The sequence below is a fragment of the Ptiloglossa arizonensis genome, chromosome 2, assembly GCF_051014685.1.
Source record: "Ptiloglossa arizonensis isolate GNS036 chromosome 2, iyPtiAriz1_principal, whole genome shotgun sequence".
Lineage (NCBI taxonomy): Eukaryota > Metazoa > Arthropoda > Insecta > Hymenoptera > Colletidae > Ptiloglossa > Ptiloglossa arizonensis.
The window spans coordinates 14784507-14800765 of NC_135049.1; the positions used below are offsets into that span (position 1 = coordinate 14784507).

General features: G+C 33.3%; 2 protein-coding genes across 3 annotated transcripts; one reads left to right on the forward strand and one right to left on the reverse strand.

Annotated features, from left to right (window-relative positions):
• Positions 1-771: 771 nt before the first annotated feature.
• On the forward strand, positions 772-13727 carry LOC143143239 (bcl-2-related ovarian killer protein). Of its 2 annotated transcripts, none has more exons than XM_076304286.1 (5): positions 772-1087; positions 10491-10802; positions 11382-11772; positions 12125-12183; positions 12269-13727. In XM_076304286.1, exons 2-5 carry the CDS (start codon positions 10536-10538, stop codon positions 12401-12403), a joined length of 852 nt encoding a protein of 283 aa, XP_076160401.1. In that variant the 5' UTR covers positions 772-1087; positions 10491-10535; the 3' UTR covers positions 12404-13727. The 2 variants fall into 2 exon arrangements, with proteins under 2 accessions (XP_076160401.1, XP_076160400.1); XM_076304285.1 differs by lacking the exon at positions 772-1087 and adding an exon at positions 6141-6554.
• Oseg5 (intraflagellar transport protein Oseg5) lies at positions 12190-16151 on the reverse strand. Its single transcript, XM_076304284.1, has 16 exons — positions 16057-16151; positions 15816-15994; positions 15618-15728; positions 15374-15552; positions 15205-15294; positions 14974-15111; positions 14775-14899; positions 14444-14692; positions 14206-14369; positions 13932-14129; positions 13712-13862; positions 13463-13634; positions 13274-13396; positions 13059-13198; positions 12847-12985; positions 12190-12748 (listed from the first exon to the last, which is right to left on the reverse strand). Exons 1-16 carry the CDS (start codon positions 16149-16151, stop codon positions 12638-12640), a joined length of 2364 nt encoding a protein of 787 aa, XP_076160399.1. The 3' UTR covers positions 12190-12637.
• Between the last annotated feature and the right edge of the window lie 108 nt (positions 16152-16259).

A 16259-nucleotide genomic window follows, 5' to 3' on the forward strand; every position in this document is an offset into this window, starting at 1 on the left:
ATCATTTTATTGCGTATTTTTTTGTAAATAAATTACAATTCTAAAGATCATTTACTATATATATGTTTCGGTACGTCTCATTTAGGTGCAAGTGATACAAAATCAGAACTGTCACAACACTTTCACGATATTTTAAGTCTATAATACATTATTTACACATTTTATTAAATAACATATATGCAAATGTATTAAAATACAGTACCTCGTATCGAATAAATAAGTATTTGTTCATTAAATTAGTGATCTATTGAAAAGTTTAAATAATACTACCTAACGTTCAGTCACGCAATTAGAAATGTACCATAAAGGTGCAGGAAGCAGGATTTAGAGACTTTCGCACTCTACCGTCTAAAACTTAAACTACGCGCCCGAAAAGGCCCATAAATTTTAAGGGTATTTGTAAATTTATTATCCCACTTATAAGTAATTCGTTCGTTATTTCCTGCACATGCCTCACGCTAGTATAAAATCAGTAGTTTTATTTCTATCTTAAGTATTATAATATTAATAATTCCAGATAGAGGAAGTAATTGAAAAATAATTTTATTAACAATGTTACCATTGTTTCATCAACGTGTATGCGTTCATTGATTAAACAATACTGTTCTCCGTATCGTCTAAAATTAATTTGCTTTTTCTCTGGGTAAAAAATGTGATTTTGTAGCAGTTCGACCGCAGTACAACGGTGTAAGTAGGGATAACACTTAGACGGCGCTCATATAACAGTTTCAAGTTGAATCGTTTGTAGTTGAAATCACCAGTATTGTACGCGCTGTGCTTCCTACAATTTCGACGGTGCGCTGCGTATTCCCCGCATTTTGATCACCGTAAAACAATTTTCTTTTCTATTTAATGAAACAATAATTCAATCAGCGCACAGAATTACGAGTTTCACGAACAAGATTCTCCCGAAGGAATATTTGTAAATTGTACAAGGATTCAGTGCGGTGTACACGTTAGAAGATTAGAAAATTAACATTTTTTGCTACAATAGTATACGATACTGGTATCCACGTATGTAGTGCAAACGTCGTTGTGACTGTTGACGAAAATAGTGATAATCGTTCGCACCTTTGTGAAACTCAAGGTAACAATATATAACATTTCTGTTAATGCATAAACACAATCGTACTTTAATAATGTCTGTCGTCTAATAATACTTCTCTTCGAATAATTCACCGTTAACCGCGTGTGTGATTCGTGAAATATTACAATGTTTACAATTTTCATTGAGAACGGGATTGAAGTTAATAACGCAGCTTGACCGTTGGTTCGAATATGTATTTTATACGTGCCGGTGAAGAGCGTTCGTGATGTAAAAGCGTGATGCGAGAAAGTGAAGGGAAACAAAAGAATCACACGTAACTGTCGCGAGTGGCAACGTAGCGAAATGCTTCTGGATGGGTAATAAGGGCTTCGTTTTAGGACAAACGTCTGAGGGGTGGGAGTCGGGGCCGTTAGCCGAACGTGCGGGCCGCATCTTTTATTGAATGCTGACTCGACCCATATTTTCTTCTGTCAGTTACACGTCGTTCTTCCGACTCTCCGCTGTTTTTCTTTTCTTCTCACTTGCGTCATCTATGAAATTTGACGATGTACCTAATCGACCGAGGCAATAAAATATGTAAATTTATGCAGAGACTGCGTAACTGTCTTGTACGTACTGTTGTTAATTCAAAGAACAAAGATACCATTAAATATGGGTTGTGTAAAAATTGTTTATACCTATTATTCTTCTTGTAGTTTATATTGAATCGAGTACTGGGCGTTTAAGAGGTTAAGACCGTATTCGTTCTCTCTTTTAGACAATTTAGTTTTATTATAATCGAAATTAAATAATTAGGCACGAGCAAAATTTGATTCGATTAGAACCAACGTCTAGCGATTTGTTCGATTGGACGGTTAAATTGTTATTTATTTATTGTAAAATATTCAATTTTATCATTTAAATTACCATTTTTATTCTACGAATAACGGACAATGAGCTGTTTTACCATTTATACGTTATTCGAAATTTTTAATATACTTTTCTAGATATTAATTTTTTCCATCTTTGGTGGTAACCGTAATTCATTAATCGCTAAGCACCCCTGGGTATATAATGTTCCTATGGGGTGCACAGGATCCATTTTAATCTTCCCACATGTTAATCTTCACAATTACTAATCTTTATCTAGGGGATATAGGAATCCTTGTTCTATAGGAATTTTCTTCAAACAATTTTGTAATATTTTTCTGCAACACTATATAAGTATATATGTATGTGTATATGTAGATATATACTTTATATACTTATGTGATGGGGGAAGATTATCGCCCGTTGAATTATTTCAGCTGTGTATAAAATATAACAATTTGAAATCCGTACAGGAAAGTATTAAATAAAATACCTACCATATTTTCTGGTTACAACACGATGCATAAATCAAACATTCGGTAAAAATATTATTCGTTACCTTTCATCCCTAATGTACGATTTATTTTTCTGATTTGTCCAGAAACACAGTTCTGTTATTGTTTTAAGCGTTAGACATTATTCAATTAATAAATATTATAGCGTAGCTACGAATACCAAGTAATATAAGAAATATACCATATCACAGTAAATTCTAACACTTTTTTATTGCCTTATAGACTGACAGAGGTTTCTTCGTACAATTCACCTTTAAAAAGCTATATTGTTTTTACTAAAACTCGCTGTCATCGCTAAACTTGTCTATCACGTGGAATGAGGATACAGCTTTTTTTACACCACCTGCTACTCGTATTCGCAAATGACACCGATTCTGTACGTGCTCGAAATACAGTCTGCTTCTAGTATGTTAGAAGTAAAAGATTTCAGCTAGTCAAGGTCGTTTCTCTGATAATTCATGTCAGACGCGTTTTATGATATTTCAGATCGAACCATATATTTTTGAATAATAATTACCGTTTAATAACGCAATCATTACCTAAGATAGAAAATTCAACATTTGAAGTTATTACTCACGTCAAGTTACTGATTACAGATTAATATCTAAATTGCAAAATGAAAAATAAATATGCAATATCAATACAATGAATTAAAAATATTAGAAATTCGCTGTAAATATAACATAACGACATGAGTATCAACGTCTGTTTAATTACTTCATAAGTTTCTTACGATTAGTTTCGAACTGAACAAAGAATGTAGTTTACAGAGAATACAAGTGTTTCTATTTAAAGAAGGTATCGAGGGAATTCATAATTATTCTTCCCTGTAATTTCCATGTAGTACTGTAGACTTAGAATTAGTCACGGTCATGTCATTTTAACACGTGCCGTTTCCGTATATACTAGCAGAAGAAAGACTTACGTACTTGAGTTATATAATTAACACCTGTCGACACGTGCACATCGTTTACGCGTTCGACGTACGTGAATATAAATAATAACATTGTGGTATTAGAATTTTTCTAAGAACATTTGCAATATTCGAAAAATCGCATTATCTGATCCTTGTTCGATAAGAACAAGTCGAAAAGAAATAAAGTTTTCATTTCTTGTATCTTAGAACTATTCGTTCCTTGTCTATTATCCTCGATTCTCAATAAAAAATTCAATCAAGAATATTTGAATATGAATTCATCTTCATTACAATCAATCTTTATAAAAGGTACTCTGAATACATTCTGCCTAAAATGAATTAAATTTCAGTACACGTTGTTCCTTTATTTTATTAACCTCGTTCACTCAAACGAGCACGTGCAATAACTGATTGGAAAAGATGTGGAAAATGTATCAAACCGTGGTATTTTTATCCCACTTTCCTTCGAGTGTCTTTTTAAGACTTCACTGATAGCTGTATTGACCAAATTGGTGAACCAATTAGAAGTCAACTTCATTTATTTTACTCTTAACTTACATTCGTCTAATTAAGTTCCTAATCCGCGATGGTTTCTAATGAGACTGATCAACATTAGTTACAAGAGTCACTTAATTAACCAAACATATACAAGAGTGTGTATGGTTTCTTAGCGCATAAAATTAATCTTTTATATGGGAAGTAATAGTTTTGGTTTCACATTATTTTTCGATCTTCAACGACCGAACTTAGTTTGTTTACATTTGATAAAAAATTAAAAGGTACAATTATAATCGTAACACAAAATTGAGTGTACAAGTGTAAATTAATTCTGCTACTCGTAATCGTTTATAAACTTTTTGCACACTATGCACGAACCAATATTCCATAGTACATCCTTTTGTGTTAATAACAATTTGGAGATGATATAGTATAGCATGAATTAATTTTTATTTTCTTCTGGACTTTCCCCCTTATTCTAAAAGTTCTCATCATAATTTATAAATACTTTTGCAAATTCTAAGCATCTTTGCCCACTTACATTGGATATATACAGAACTCTTGTTTTCTTAACCGTTTCAACCAAATTTTTGTTCAATATGTAAAAAAAACATTAAACTCCGTACATTTGTCCTTGGATTTATCTTAATTTGTCAGCTAATGAACCGATCATTACTCTTCGATAACGATTTTTCCCCTCCCTTTTAAAATTTATTTACAATTTTTTGAATGGTAGAATATGTTTTTACAACTATTTTGCCTAGAAATTTGCAATGTAAATATAATTTTATTATAAGTAATTTGAAAAACATTTCACGGGACTTCTCTTTCGATAGTACCAATATTCGAACAATAAAAATCTGTTTCATATGAAAATAGTCATACGTTTCATTTTGTATCAGGATAATAAATTTAATGTACTCTTGTTAAATATAAGTAAATAATTTTACGATTTATCCACTAAAATATAAGAATAAAATTTATATTGCGTTTTTACTTTCACATTCATTTTCTAGCTAATTTTCATTACCAATATGGGTGTACGCTCAATTTTGTAAGTAACTATATAGTATTTTCCGATTATAAGAAAACGAATTGAGTACTTTTGTTTTTATGCATCCAGGGAGGGTAATATTTTAAAACCTCAAGAACCTGTTCCATGCTACACAAATGCGTTAAATTGTCGTCAATCGTAATTCGAAGTGCACCATTATGCATTTGCAATAGTATAAACAAGTTTTTGCATCGAATGAACCGTCCGATGAAGACAGTGAACGAGATGCATTGAAAGTAGGCGAGATAGAGCAACATAAAACGGTGTTACATGCGTATTGATGTGTGCACGAATGCAAAATCAAAACTTTTATACTTTTCATTGTATCTTCCCAAAAGTATTATCAATGAATTGGCGATGTTTTCTCGTTGAAAATTATGATACCATTTTCATTTCTAAATTGTACATTTAAATTATTCTCAACAAGACACCCTCTATATATTCCTCAAGTTTCATAATTTTTTAAATATCTGAGATGGAGATCTCCTTTTATAAATAACAACCGCAGTAAATTATACCTGCGTATAGATGTGTCTTAGCTTCTAAAGAAAATAAAAAATATGCATTCTTCGATGACCTTTCCTCGACAGCCGAAGCGTTATTTATCATTCACAACACAAAACGCTTTGAATGCACAAGGATAATACGCTGCGTAAAATAATTACGGATTTATCTATTAAAATGACTTTATTGCTCGTGGTATCCGATGTATTAGCTTTTATATGCTTTACAAGTTGGTCATCTTGTAAAAATATCATTCAACTAAATTTTACTTTCCATTATTATTATTATTATTATTATATTACGAGAAATTCCGTTTAATTTATGTATCTATTACGGATTGGCCATTCTGTGAAAGTATTACTGCATTAATTTAATATTATTCGAAATCTGGTTTATATTAAAGATCGACTATTTCGAAATAAAATATTGCGAAGCGAGGATTTCTTACGACACGTATGTAAATCGACATGCAGCTGCCATCTAACAGCTTGCAGCATGCACTGACTTATCACTGGTTTTCGATGCTAGGAAACGGTTACCTAGCAACGCCATTTTTTCGAATTTTCCGCGTCTTTGGAAGCGCTAATCGTCTAATATTTAATACAACAATATCGGTGAACTCTTATCATTTCATACATCCCTGATACATCGTTTATTAACCGGAAAATAAATCTTGAGAAACAAACATACAAGATCATAACATAAAACGACCACATTGTAGATAAATAATTTAGTTTATTATATACGAACGTATAATTTTTCTCAAAGAAAATCTATTTAAATAATAAAAAAAAACAATTGTTTACTTTCAATACACGGTGTATAACCCCATAATCCTCTTTAGTCGTCCGATGAAGTCGACGTGACGTGAGCTTTCCGAACAAAAGTGCAAAAATGACGTATGGTTTCATTATCGCCGCGATTCTGGCGCGGAAATAAGCCTTGGAAATTGATAAAACAAACGATTTAACGCGCCGCCGCGCACGCTCCTCAGAACGATAATCGACCGGCTACACTCGCCGTTGATAAGCGATAATTCAGAAATATATTACGCGTATAATGTGTATGTGGAGCAAGTTGGACGACAGTGACTAATAAGGCAGTCTCGCGATAATTACAATGAAGCCGGACTTTCGACTGGGGGTCCAGGAGGAGGCGACCCTGCCACTGGTAAATTATAATAAATTACTCTCCGTTTGATAATCTACGATCTAACGTGACGCTGTTACTTTTAACTTGCCTAAAAAACTGTAACACGTTCCTACGTTTCGTTACGGTCATCTAGATAACGCAGTTAACGTCGATCGAACGTAACACAGGATGCCTAGATTGTTTTATCGATGAGGAAGATACACGGATGCTTTAAACTTTTAAAATTAAACAACTCCTACAAGCTAGACCATCGCTACAAACATTATTGCATTAAACGTACGTCTCGATACGATATACTCCTGGTCCCTTCAACTGTCGCAATTTCTGTCCTGTAATTATCCCTATCACTCGACTGAGCATTTAACCGTATCACAATCTTTTTCACTGGTTCTCAATCGCGTGCTCGATGTAGTCAGGATTAGTTTTCTGACTTCTTCAGAAACTAACTTACGAGATTACAATTTCAACGAAAACAGTATAGCCTTTGACAGATCGTGAGCGATATTTATATTACTGCACTCGATATACTGTATTGTTTCATTCGTGATATTCGGTACATTCCCCTGAATCACAATAATTTCTTTGTCTCTGATATTGTAGTTCATAACCTCTTGAAAATAATGTTCTAAGTAGAGTACAATGTATAAAGGTATACACTGTTGACTTTTGGGGCAGTTGGAGAGGACGGTAGATATTCCAGGAATTTACGTCTAATATTTACTTCCAACACGTTCGTCTCTGACAATAAGTACGATCGGTACAAAAGGACCGGTCCATACTGACACAAATGTAACGTCCGCGCCAGGCGCGTTCACACTTGTGATTGGCAGAATGAGATTGGTAATACGCGACTAACCAATTGGAAGACGGAACACACTTTAGCGCCTTTCGTTTTATGTGTAGTAGTATGGACAAGTTTTTTTCACTCGTGCATTACGAATAAGAATGAAAAACAGCGAGGATCAGTGAGGGCCAATGAAGGCGAGTGACATACAGTTGAAATGGTAACACATAACACATGACAGATACAAAGTCAGAAATGACAATAGTTGAAAAGGCATTACTATAAGCAACAGTAATTTGCCCTCTTTTTGTCCTCTACAAGAACAGACTGTCGATAAATGATCACATTGTCCGTGAATAATTTAGTTGATGATACATTTTTAACTTGTGTTACTGCGATGCACAAAACATTGTACAATTTCATCAAATAGAAGTCGTGAGCAATTGTCGAAATAGATCAGGATCTCGATTTATTTGTATTATTCGTAACGAATGTCTAGTTCTCGATGTTTTGTAATATTATGAGCTAGAACCGAACACAAACGATAATTGACTATCTGATTATCATCGATAATTGATAACCAACGAACACTCGAGCGAAGTAACCAGAGTGTAATTAAATTTGTACGCGTCGCACATGACCTCTGTAGTCGGACTAAACAAGTTTTTTCCACCATCTCGTTGATAATAAACACAGATTTGATATGATCAAATGCTGATAAATATTGATTTACATTGTTTAATTTATGTGCATGCATTTTATGTAACACAAATAATATAATAGTAATGAAATTAATTTAAACATTATGCCTAGCAGTTAAGAGTTAAGAAGCTCGTTATGTTTCTATACAATCGATAATTTGAAAAAATTAAATTTTGGAAAATAATTTGTTGTCTGCATCACTCCTGTTCTAAACAACGAATACGAAATATATACACAGCGATACAGTGATTTGATGTTTTACCGAATAGATTATCCAATGGACAGTTTATATTGTTTATGCAACCGCAGTCACGATGAAACTGAAAAAAAATGATTCGCAGCTACAACGCAGCATTTTTGTTGCTTATTGTTGCAAGCATGACGTTATCAAAGCGTGTATGTTAACCGGAAAACAAGTTACGTGTAATCGCATCGAAACGAAATACCTGATTATGTACATATTTCTTACAAGGAGAGTAAGATTAAATAAAAAAAACATTTCCTCACTTCTACCACTAATTAAATTAACTACAACCGATTAAGGAAAACAGAATAATGTACATTGGAATTTGACACCAAAAGTAATTGATTTTAAATTCGTATTAAAATCACTGAAAAAATTTCGCATCTTCTTCTTAATTTATTCTTTTGAAAGTTCAACAAAATTCCGAATACAGTTTGTATAAATCTTATTCGGTAAATGTTATTTCCGGTTAGAAATCAAAGATAACAAACATCGACGATTTATTCACAAATTAACAAAATTTGTATCCGAATCAAGATCTTTTTATTAGTAGCGAATAGATTTTTATTTTCGATTGATCGAGATCGCTACCTACCCCGTTTCTAAGCGAACTCTTTGTTACTTGAAAGCGAGAATTACCGTACATAGTAAGAGATCTCTGGATAGAAAACTATTGTCGAGAAAATCGAAAGCAAAAACGTATGGAAAACTCTCGGTTGCTCGTCATAATTGAATGAGTGACATCAATGCGACTTAATAGCTTCGTTAATGTGTCTTGGTCATCAGGAGGGTTTAACGGGCAGTGATTCTGCAGTCCGCAGAGTTTGTTTTAATTTAGGAATGACACACGCCGCGTTTAATTCTCCATCCTTAAGAATGCAAATGATGGAATGGAAATAAGTAATATGCACACAATGGGAGTGTATCTTATACCGGCGCACAAAGTGCCGCAGAGGATGTCAAATAACAGGGCTAAATAAGGCTGGGAGATAACAACAGCTGTACTCGTGAGCGGAATAATAATTACGCGCGATACCTGGTGTGAACGTACCTACCTCGACGTTGTGGTAGTAAGGACAGAAGATTCTATCGACGTTCTCCTTCGTAACCGAGTACCCCGCGATTACCATAAAGGGACCTGAGATATTCACCGATGGCACTCGAGGTTCCTTCTGACTTACAAGGAGAGCTCCCCGTGGAATTTCTTTGTTATTAGGAAATCTTATTGGCGCACCAACGGAATCGCTCGCTCACTATCGTTTACGTTAGAATATTCAATCGTAACCTAATAAACAATTTAGTTTCTAGTTTTAATACTTCGATTACTGAAGACACAAGGAAACCGTTTACATAAGAGCTGTTTCTCATTTTTTTTTTTAAAGATAAACCTTGCGAATAAAATTGAATTGAATCAAAACCGTTAGTTTAATCATCTTTATCTTCTGAAGCGTAATTATACGTTTTGATTAAATTCAGCTTACAGTGTGTTTCAAGTTAAACTTCGTTCACTTCTGATTAATATTTTGCTTCACGTTGCACATAACAGTATAGTACAATGCTAGTATAATACAAATACAAACGTTTGATTTTATTTAAAAAATGAAAATGAAGAATTGTCTTAATGTCTTCATAGTAAATGTCTTTATAGACTTTCATATTTTCACGATAAAGTATTCAATTTATCTGTTTGTAGAGCTGCTACTCTAAAAAGTAACTGAGACTATACGTTTAAATTGGACACACAGTATGTTTGCATAGATGGAGAAAGAACACTTACATAACGACTTATTGTGTCAGATTAAGTATCAACTTATTTTCTTTCACTGACCTAAAAACGACCATACACTGGTTAATAAAACAAGTGCTATGTTTCTCTAAATGCTATACCACTAATCTTCAAATCTAATATTTCGAAATTAATATGCTTCAATTATAAAATACTGTAACATTTACTACCAGTACTAATTACTACATACTAATTATCGTCTTTAAGAAACTGTGGAAAATGTTCTTTCAAAAATGTCTTGTTTCGAGCAAAGATTCCAAAAATTGATAAAGTTATTTCGTTAAAGTAAAAATATTTGTATTAGCTTCTTCGAAAGTCCCAAAGATCTAACTCGTAATTTCAAAAATTTACTCTTTTCCTGTAAAAGGAGAAAGAGAGCATAACTGTACCTCGAAATAAGGTTTCGAGTATTTTTAAAGTACATTAATATCCTTTAAGCCTGAAAAGCCTGAATGGCCGGAATATCCTACGGAGGATTCTTCAATGTCTGGACTCGTTGGATCTTTACGCGGCTTGGAGGACACTTCCGGGAACGCAACACAACCATATCGAAGGAATAGCCTCGCCTTATCTTTGCATTCGAATTTGGCCGGTTTTACGAACCCTAACAATCAAGAGATCTCGTCTTTTCACGTTGTCGATTCGGCACGAAGAAGACTCAGCAATGTCAGCGATGTGGTATCCAGGAAGATCTCTCACACGATACGTTGGAGGACCGTTTCGGCTTCTGTTGAGCTCACCGTGTCACAGGTAATCAGCGACATCATAGTTTTATCTGCAACATGAATTCCATGCACGTTTATTGAACGGATAAACATTTGAACGCAATTGCGGGACCACATTGCAGACTATAGTACCGAATAGTGATTAGACTCTTATAGGACGATTGTACTCAATGTTTCCTTCGAAAGTGATACGACTGTTGTAATTATAGAAATCTATAATTCTTATTTTGTTTGCTGTTTGGATCAATACAACCCTACATTGGTTTATTTTGTCTTTTCAATATATCTATCAAAGATATCTATTGTAAATTAAAACTATAAATTCAGATCTTAATTCTCAACTAGTAGGATGGCAACCTACACTGTTTCTTCAAAGTGTCCATCCATTTGACTGATTGTAGGTAATCGGCTGACTTATTCTTCACCCAAACTGAGAACTTTTTTCCTTTTGCGTTCGCGTTTAAATCGCAATGATTACATCTAGATAGATATCTATCACGCAGCTTCGTGAATCCTGTTGAAGACATGAAATATTAGTCATAAGAAATTGTAATTAAAATTTTAATTAAGGAAATAAAAGGTACATATTTATTTTTGCGAACAGGGCTCCTCGTTGTGCGCTCAATACATTCGAAATCGTTTAAAACGATCCGGGATCATTCATCGAAAGCTTGGTCTGAAGAGGATGAGGAGCGCCATGTTGCTTCCTGGTGGTACCGTCGTTGGAGAAGTTTATCCAGAATTAATTTCAGTCGGGGCAGAGCTCGAGAAAATGCATCCAAACTTATTCAATCGTATCGCTCGACAGATCGGTTCCAGCAACTTCTCAACTGAACAATCCGCTACCGAGGCCGTGGTCGATGTCTCTAGAGAGATGATCAGAAACGGCGAAATGACCTGGAGCAAAGTGATAGCCCTTTACGCGATCGCCGGTGGCATTGCTGTGGATTGTGTGCGTCAGGGCAAACCTGAATTTCTACTTGCCATACAGAGAGGTAATTAATTCTGTTAAAATTAGGATATGATTCCTCTGATCTTGATTTCCGTACCCTAGTGAGGTCTGACTGAAAATTTTGTACCGGGCAAACTTTATGAACGGTATATCGTTGCGAAACATTTATATATTCATTTTACAATTAAAGGATAATCCTTCTAAAAAATTTGAAAAGATATACCAAGTATATGATACACACAAATTACTTAAGATTAAAGGGGGGGGGGGGATGATCGAATTTGAAGTATTGAATACCTTAGTGGATGAGGTCATTTACATGTATAATTCTTCAATTATTTTGAACAATATGACATTACATTTGATTCCGTAGTAAGTCCCTTTTCTGGTTTCAGGTATGACTGATGTTTTGGAAGAGGATCTTGCTGTGTGGATACAAGCAAATGGTGGATGGGTAAGACAAGATTTATTACACAGTAAAAATAGAATGTTCTTCACATTTTTGTTCTTCCAATAAAAGATGTATCTATTGATTTCAGTCTTCTTTGGTCACACGATACAGGCCTGTGACGGATGAAACACCGTGGTACACACATAAGTTTGTGCTATTATTTATATTGATCATGTTAATCGTTGGTACGATCTCGATATTTTTGAAATTTTTAGTTTTGTAATACGTGCTAAATATAGTTTCTAAAAAATGTATTTACGGTACGATCATTTATTAAGATTCTAATCAACTCTTTTTGCATGCATTTTGTACATCATGAGTATAGGCGTTCTCTGCAAAATTTAGACAATTTATATTACTTACTTATCCTAATAATTACAAGATTTCTTTTATCCGAAATATAGGTTCATTATACTTTAGTTTTATATATTTTAATAAATAATTTGAATACACAAAACTAGTCTTGCTCTTTTAAATTATATATTTCTTGATCTGACGATTCATGCTTTTGTATTTCCGTTTCCGATAGTTCAACTTCATCTTGATTGGAAAATTTTTCGACGACTTCCTGATAAAAATAGGTTTTCTCTCACTGTTTAAGAAAAACGTACAAAATTATGTGCAAAATGCTCGAAAATGTGCAATCAAATAGAATGATTAGTTTACTGGTGTTTTGGCAACGTTCGCCATATACGCAAGAAAACTTTGATTTGTTTCTTCCTTATTGATTACTTGAAGGTATTTCTTTCTTGCTTGTAATACTCTCTCCTGTTGTTTTTTGTGTCTAATTGCCAATTCTAAAGCTCTAAAAAAAAACAATAATACAACACAATTACAAACATAGTGTTTTCATAAATTTTTGATAAATTAAAAAATACCTATTCCAGTTGTATACTTCAATGTTGATTCGTACAGCTTCGTCGATTAATCCATTTTGCAAAAGTATGCCTTCTGCAGTTAATAAATCACCTGATAAAAGCGCCATTTCCGCCAACCTTTCTGTTTTGTTTGGTAGACTCTTAATTTTTAACAAATAAAAATTGCATGAATTGCATGGAAAACAAAGAAATGTTTGTTATATTTACACTATTACCTTTATATATTGAATATAATCGACTTTGTCGTATCTCGATATTGCTGCATATGCTTCTTCTGCAGCATTCAATTCTTTATTGTCGGTTGCCATAACAGCCATACAAGTCCATAATATTTCATTCTAACGGTAAGTTTTATATTTTAGGGAAATCTTAATTATACAGGGAAAGAAAAACATACTAATTACCTGAGCAATTCGACAAAGAGACAATGCTTCTTTCCATCTTTTGTTGAGTATATGCTGGTGAAGACTAATAAAAAATGTATAAAAAGTAGAAGCTACTAATGCTCCATCACCACGCCGTATCATTACCATACCATTATATACATTTACTATACTCGGTTGTTTACCAAATTCACTGAAAGTATTTAAATAATGTAACTACAAAGTGTAATAGAATATCTGATACAGTAGAAATAAAACTGAACACGAAACCTGCTTTCCTTATCGATTCTTGTTTTTCTTATTATTTTACGATCACTATAATGCACGCAATTAGGACACAGCCACACCGATAATGTTGCATCTAGCATTGCTACTAAGACATTCGCATCAGTTGCCCACGCAATATCTTGTGCCATAGCAACTGAAAAACAAAAGGCAAGCTACCAAAGTGTTAGAACTGTAGATTTATTATGAATCGAAAAATGCATACCTATTTTGCATACTCTACCAAAACCAGTAGTTCTTATAGAAACTAAAAACAAGTCTTTATTTGTACCAATTAACGCTACTTGTCGATCAGTAGGCCCACCAATATGATTTAGCGCTACTCTTGTTATACTTTGAAGATGCGTGTAAGGTTGACTTTCTATTATAGGCTTATTGTAAGCTATTTCCAGAACGTGAAGTACTAAACAATAACTTTAGTAAAAATTTATACAGAGAACAATTTTTCCTTTCGTATTCAAAAATATATTTTATCGTACATTTGTCATTGGTCTGCGATCTTATGACTAAAGTATCGCAGCTTAATGATATACAAGGAGGATGAAGTCGTTCTTGCGTCATTCCCTTCCATTTCGGAGCCCCTAATAAACGACCTTGATAACTATACAATGATACGCTATTCCATTCAACTAGTAAAAAGTGCCTAAAAAACAATATTTGCATAACATCATTGAGGCTCTATTTATTTTTTAAATATAGAAAATAATTATTATATACTTTTCTGCAAGAAGTACTGCTGATACACTGGTATTCTTCAAATCGAATATGGCTGGCGTATTCCAATTTACGACTGAATAAACGTGACATTGTGCCGGCGTAATAACAACTAAATGATCAAAACCAAATTCTAATTGTACCACACGATCTGATATCTCCAATGTTTCTCTGATTTCATTTCCAATATGCCTAACTTCAATCACTTTTCTTTTAACCAAAGTAGCTTCATAATTATTCCATTCTAATCTCCTAGTTTTCGTTTGTATAAATTACGTAAATATAAAACTAGTTGCTTTCAATAACATTTTGTTATTATATATCTTATTTATACCTGTCTATTATATGTCCAGTCAACACAGTTCCATTACTGCAAGCCATAGCAACCTGAGTACTGTCACTAGACCAACCAATACTGTATATACTTCCAGCATTAATTTTCTCTAATGAATGGGACCACTAAAACAAGGTGTATTAATGAAAAAATGTATAAAAATAAATAAATAACAAAATCTGATATAGAAAATACTAACTCCTGTCTTATCACAAAGTTTGATTGTATTAAAAGATCCAACAGCAAAATGGTTTCCAGAGTAACTCCAACTCACTGCTGTGATGGGATGATCTCCTACATTACTAGAAAACAACTGAACACCATTGGAGTCCCATACCTTGGAAAAAAAGATTCAGTGTTTTATCGTTCTTACTATTTACATAAATAAAGCTTTTATTTAATATCAATATGGTTTTATAATTTTATATACTTTATACCGACAATCTTCCCCACCAGAGATTATAAGTCCATGAGTATGACTCCAACATAAAACCAAAATGAGCCCATCATGTGCAAGTAACTAGAATAAAATTTTTCTTTAAATATTATTCTGCTCTTTAATGAGTTAAATGCTACATATATTTACTAAATTATTTAACCTTTCGTGGCTTAGAATTAGAATTAAGTGAATGGAAAATTAAATGAACTCCCTGGGAATACAGTACTGTCATACAATCTGGACTCCAAGCAGCAGATAAAGTAGGAAATGTGCCTCTAACTATAATAGAACGAAGCATGCCACTACGAGACCAAACTTTTATCATACCATCCTCACCAGCTAAAATTTTAATAAAAAATTAGTTACATGATAAAATATTACTTCATCCAGAATGTTTTAATTACCAGTTAAAAGTGCAGAACCATCACTACTCCATCTGCCTACTGTTGTTGCTCCTTTATGAGCATCAATACTTTTTTCTATACGACCATTCTTGTTTATTAAGTGATATTTTCCTATAATAAAAATATAAAACTAAAACACAGTTATATTACAATAAAAGAAGTAGCAATCTATTATTCTAAAATTTTTAAAGTAAATACCATCAGCTGTAGTAATTAACAGAACATCCAATGATTGTTTCTTTATACTTAATACTGCATAATTTGGACGGGGATGCCATTGCATATCCGTTGGATAAAAGTCATCGGAAAATTCTGTAACAATGCTAGAATGCGCGATTCCACCTTCCAAGTGCCAAGATATTAATAAATGATCTTCGCTGTGAAAAAGTATAGTTGTTTTACTTTACGAACATCATTTTTCATAAATACAAAAACATACCCGCAGGAATAAATTTCTTCTGTTGAGCTCCATGCTACACACGTTACCAAACGTTTATGACCGTTACGATTTTGTGAAGATATTTTGAATTTCATATTAGACAACTCTGTCACCTTAACTTATGTTTAAATATATTTGTCAGCACGTTCGTAACTTTATGTACAATTATTATGTATTTGACATCGTGTAACTTTAGCATTCTA